We start from the raw sequence: 5,609 nt of genomic DNA, 5'->3' as shown, positions 1-5,609 counted from the left end.
TTCAAACCGCTAGCCCAGGAGAGAGAAAGAGAGAAAGAGGGAAAAAGAGAAGGGGCGTGTAAGAGAGCGACTGAAGAGAGGGTTTAGTTAAATTCTTCACGTAAATTCCTCGAATCTTCGTGAAAAATTTGTGCATTTCGTATTGGTCTTGATTGATTTTGAAGTTTTCAAATACAATTATTGTAATTTGATGTACTTTATTTAAATGAGTCGTTTAGGGTTTAATAAATCGGTGGTTTACCGTGGGGAAGCTTGTTTGGGTGAATTGGATGTGATTCATACCGGTGATAAGAATTTCCAATTCCCAAACAACGAGATTAGGATTCATCATTTCTCTCAGGTCAGCGAACGATGTCCACCTCTTTCAGTTTTGTTAACAATTTCTTCTTTCTCAGTTCGTTGCAAGCTTGAATCATCATCCCCTGTTCGACAACCCCTGCTCATCGATCTTCACGCTACTTGCTTCTACGAACTAAAGGTTGTAATCAATTCTCAATCATTTATGTACGTTTGATGTTCCTGTGTTGTTTAGTTCCTGATTTAGTAAATTTTTGTCTGTTTTTGGTTTATTACAGACAGCTGTGGTGGTGATTGGAGATGAAGAGGTTCATTTGGTGGCAATGCCAAGCAAGCTAAAGAAATTTCCTTGTTTCTGGTGTTGTTTGGTTCCAGCTCAATTGTATAATGCCTGCTTAGGGATGTTGAACATGCGGTGTCTTGCCATTGTGTTTGATCTTGATGAGACACTTATTGTTGCAAATACGATGAAGTCTTTTGAGGATAGGATTGAGGTTTTGACTGGTTGGATTGGGCAGGAGTCTGATTCCATTCGGGTTTCTGGGATGACATCTGAGCTTAAAAGATTTGTGGAAGATCGAGCATTATTGAAGCAATACATTGAAAATAATTCTGTTACTGATAATGGCCAGACATATAATGTGAAACTGGAGGAAGTTCATATGAATGCTGCTGGAAATGAGCGTGTTGTTCGACCAGTTATAAGATTGCCCGAAAAGAATATAGTCTTAACCCGTATTAATCCAGAGGTTAGAAGATTAATTGCTTCTATATATTCTCCATCTTATTTCCTGTTTAGCAGACTTACTTTTATTTCTGCAATGTGAAAGTTGGAGAAACTGGAACGAATGATTCAGTTAATACATATGAATGATTTGTTTGCCTGTTTATTCCTGTGGACATATATCATTAGCAATGTCATTATTTCGTCCTTTACTTTTGGTCTTATTTATTGTTAACTTTCTTGGGTGGGCAACTGATGCATTACACTAGGCTGATGCTGGTCTTACTGATTACAAAGATTGAAATTGGATGTTTATAAAACATGTGACTAATTGTATATTTCATTTTTTTCGTCTTCTTGTGGGCTTCAACTCTACTGGTGCCTTATATATGTATGTATATATGCACGATTATTCATAACCTTTTGTGAAACAAAATTGTAATTTGTTTGCATGAACAGATACGTGACACAAGCGTGCTTGTGAGGTTAAGACCTGCATGGGAGGATTTAAGAAGCTATTTAATTGCAAAAGGGCGCAAAAGATTTGAAGTTTATGTATGCACAATGGCTGAAAGAGATTATGCACTGGAAATGTGGAGGTTGCTAGATCCAGAAGCCCACTTAATTGGCCCAAAACAACTATTAACCCGTGTTGTATGTGTCAAATCAGGCAAGCATCTTTCTTTTCACCATAACAAACATAAATCAACAATCTTTCTCCTTCATAATCACTAATAATCAACATTCACATCACATTTTTATCATTGTATAGGTGCACGTAAGTCTTTACTTAATGTCTTCCAAGATCGCACCTGTCATCCAAGAATGGCTATGGTGATTGATGATAGGCTGAAAGTTTGGGATGATAAAGATCAACCTAGGGTTCATGTGGTCCCTGCTTTCACTCCATATTATGCTCCACAGGCAGAGGTATTTGTAATTTCTAAAACTGCAAAATCTTGATTTCATCATTACTATTTGATTTGGGATATTAATTTTAATAATCTTTTTTTTTTTTTTTTGATAGACAGCAAATGCTGTTCCTGTTCTTTGTGTTGCAAGAAATGTTGCATGCAATGTTAGAGGTGGTTTCTTTAAGTAAGATTGCTATTCAAAATTGTTAATCCCAAAAATCTGTTTTTTATACAGTTTTATTATTAATTATTAATATTAATAATTTGTGTTTGTCAGAGAATTTGATGAGAATCTACTAAGGAGGCTTTCAGATCACTTCTATGAAGATGAAGTTTTAAATCTGCCACCTGTCCCAGATGTTTGTAACTATCTAATGTCAGAGGTAAGTAACTAAACTAAGATCCCTAATTCTTTATCGGTTTTATTATCTTGAATAAATCTTTTTTTATATTTGAAAAATTGGTTTCAGGATGCTAGTTTTGTACCAAATGGCAATATAAATCCCCTAATGACAGAAGGAATCAATGGCCCGGAAGTTGCTCATAAACTTAACCAACAGGATGCAAGAAATGTTGCCACGTCAGCATCAAATGTTGCCACGTCAGCATCAAATCTTGGTACTGGTGTGGAGTTAAAATCTGAAAAGCCACAACAGTCTGTTCCAGTTACAACCATCTATGGCCCACCATCTTTCAAATCAATGATACCTTCAGAAAGTATGCACTCATAAAAAATCTCTAGCTTCTATTCTTTTATAAAATTATTTACAAACATTTATATAATTAATAATTATATTTTCAGAACCTAGCTTACTGGGCCCCATCCAAGGACCTCGACCTGGTCATATTCCTATCTTTCATGGCACATCAAGTTCCTTTTCTCCAGGGTTTCAAGTTCCACCACTTGTATATGAACCAAAGAATGAAGAGGTATTCACTAATATTTTCATATGTCAATTATTTATTTCCATTAACTTAATCTAATTTCTTTTTTCTTGCTATTTTCAGGTATTCCATGGTTATGGATTGCAAAAGAGGAATTTGCCACAAGTGGGTTTACTTTCAGGTATTTGGAGTTGTTTCTATTGTGATATTGTTAATTATTATATGTATAAAAATATTGTTATACTAATTTTTTTTTTGCACATGTGCTTTTCATTTGTGAAAGATACAGGCTTACTACAGAATCAAACATCCTATAATAGCAAAAAAAATCTCCCTGATGGTGGAAATTCAAACTTTTTACCACCTTCTTTATCCATTGGAGTGCTGCAGGAAATTGGACAGAGATGTGGTTTTAAGGTATGCTAATCTTTTTTTATTTTTTATTTTTTAATTCTTTTATATGGTTGTTCATTGATATGACCTGTTTATGTTGATTTATAGGTTGAATACAGATCCATTTTAAGCTCTAGCAAGGATTGGCAGTTTTCATATGAGGTGAGTTACACCATTGCAACCTTGTACCTTCCCACACAGTAACACTAAATTCAAGGATTATAAATTTTAAGGTCGAATATTTGTATATTATATATTATATAATATGTGTGAATTATGAATTATGTAGGTGTTGTTGACAGGGGAGAAAGTGGGTGTTGGAATGGGTAAGACCAGAAAAGATGCACAACAACAAGCTGCCGAAAATGCCCTTCGTAGTTTGGCTGGTGAGAATTTATTATTTTCCTAATCTTAAAAAAAAATGTTTTTTAATTTTTTTTTTTGAGATGAAAAGTTATGAAAGCTGTGTTGATGGTATTACAGATAAATATGTAGCGTACCTCATGTCACAATCGGAAACAGGAAACAAAGATTCCGATGACTCTGGAATGGAAAATGGATTCCTGTTTGAAACAACAGACTTTCCGGAATCAGATGAATCACTTGTCAAAGATGGATTGCCTATCGATGAGGTGGGAATCTATATGTTTGTTTCTTTTTGACTTAATCTTAATCAGAAATGTAAGGATAAAATGGTCATTTCACAGGTTTCTGAAATGAGGCGGTCCTCCAATTTCACAGGCCAGCAACTCCAGAAGCCAGCCAACTCATCAAGGTAAGTGTTTAAAAAATTGAACAGATTTAACTTTGATTTTTCCCTCCAAAAATCACACTGATTTCATCGTTTCATGTGCAAATGTTAATAATAGGTTAACAGAATCCACAAGTAAAAATTCAAAAGAAGAATTACCTCAAAATTCTCTAGATTCATCATCCTCACGAAACCAACAGCAGCAAAAGAAATGGAATAGAGTTGTGTGAATTGTGAAACAAAAAAATATATGAATATGGAATTATGGAAGGAAAACCAGAAATGACTTTTTTGACCCCATGATTTTGAGGGTCCCACAATGTAGAAAACAAACCAAGACCATGATGTTGGTATGTGGGACCCGAAAAGCCGTGTCAACAAATTGTAAAGGCGATTATGAATTATGATGATGATGATGATGATGATGATGATGAGGTTTTAGGGTTTGTTTTGTCCCATGATCTCGATAGCAAACTTGTAAGTATTATGGCATGGTCAGTTTTGATTCATCCCTTTGTTACTAGGGGAAAAGAAAAAAGGTAACATTTGGGCTTTTGGATTTGTAAATTACTTCTTGTTTGTGTATTTAGTATTTTAGGGTAGACAAGAATCTTGGATCTTCACATTATAACTAAAACAAGTGGCATTATCTTTTTCTTTTTTTCTATTAACTAAAACAAGTGGCAATTTAAGACATTCCATTGACATTCCCCAAATAAATTTGTACCTCTATTGGTTGACCATGGGTATGATTATAAAAGATTTGTTAATCCTTTCTTGTAGAAGATTAATAAGATAATCCCACAGTTGTACACTAGAAGTTAGATTAATGATAATTAACAAACCAATCATACATAAATATTAGAAGTGCTCTACATGTTTGAGAATAAAGTTTAAGATCGAAGTAGAAGACGACTCTAATCCAAAACACCAATGAAGTAAAACGCATGGTTGAAATTTTAAAAGCTCTAAATAAGAAATTGTTTATATGAAATGTTTAGACTTATTATGGTTTGGTATTGATAATGAGCTTGTGTTTAGACAGTAAGATTTCACAAGCATTTATTGATTTAAATAAAAATCTTTATTTTTATTTATTGGCTTATTTAATCGGTTTGTGATAAGTTGTTTTCTAATTACATGTATATGATTTAAATAAAAATCTTTATTTTTATTTATTGGCTTATTTAATCGGTTTGTGATAAGTTGTTTTCTAATTACATGTATAAGCACAAACTACCAAATGCTAATAAAATAAATTATCTACTTATTATGTTATTATGTTTTGATATCGGATAAACAATAAAAACATTTTTTTAGAAAACTTTGATATCGAATAAACTAATAAGTATGTTTACTAAAAAAACATAAGTAGACACCCCTAAAGTAGAATAGGGTAAATGCTATCTTGGTAGTGGAGCCATGTTTCTTACTTATGTGTATTTGTGTAATTGATTTATATTGTTCTTGATCCTGTTTGAACATCCACGTGGTTAATTGTTTTAAGTTGACAAATGCAATTCAGTTTAGTTTCCGGTATTCAGTTGTTGTGTTGGTTACCCTGATTTGTTATCGGGACCATCAACATTTTGTAAAAATCCCAACAAGCAGTATTAAAGCTTTGGATTTTTTTTGAACGACAGAT

General features: G+C 33.4%; 1 protein-coding gene across 2 annotated transcripts; it reads left to right on the top strand.

Moving 5' to 3' along the window:
- CPL2 (carboxyl-terminal domain (ctd) phosphatase-like 2) lies at positions 1–4,623 on the top strand. Of its 2 annotated transcripts, none has more exons than XM_079071245.1 (15): positions 1–478; positions 576–1,046; positions 1,481–1,691; positions 1,794–1,951; positions 2,049–2,119; positions 2,213–2,318; positions 2,406–2,652; positions 2,738–2,865; positions 2,944–3,001; positions 3,110–3,237; positions 3,322–3,375; positions 3,503–3,599; positions 3,697–3,845; positions 3,921–3,988; positions 4,083–4,623. In XM_079071245.1, exons 1-15 carry the CDS (start codon positions 206–208, stop codon positions 4,192–4,194), a joined length of 2,331 nt encoding a protein of 776 aa, XP_078927371.1. In that variant the 5' UTR covers positions 1–205; the 3' UTR covers positions 4,195–4,623. The 2 variants fall into 2 exon arrangements, with proteins under 2 accessions (XP_078927371.1, XP_078927370.1); XM_079071244.1 differs by having other exon boundaries at positions 3,104–3,237.
- Positions 4,624–5,609: the final 986 nt, after the last annotated feature.

This window comes from Lactuca virosa, chromosome 9 (genome assembly GCF_052849685.1).
Source record: "Lactuca virosa cultivar CGN04683 chromosome 9, Lactuca_virosa_CGN04683_v6, whole genome shotgun sequence".
NCBI lineage: Eukaryota > Viridiplantae > Streptophyta > Magnoliopsida > Asterales > Asteraceae > Lactuca > Lactuca virosa.
This window is presented reverse-complemented; position numbering and strand designations above follow the sequence as displayed.

Bases quoted from the DNA above. Each gene is read 5' to 3' on its own strand.
- CPL2 (XM_079071244.1), top strand. From the start codon at position 206: ATGAGTCGTTTAGGGTTTAATAAATCGGTGGTTTACCGTGGGGAAGCT. The intron at 1,692-1,793 runs GCAAGCATCTTT...ATCATTGTATAG, and splicing joins TGTTGTATGTGTCAAATCAG to GTGCACGTAAGTCTTTACTT. The intron at 2,319-2,405 runs GTAAGTAACTAA...AATTGGTTTCAG, and splicing joins GTAACTATCTAATGTCAGAG to GATGCTAGTTTTGTACCAAA.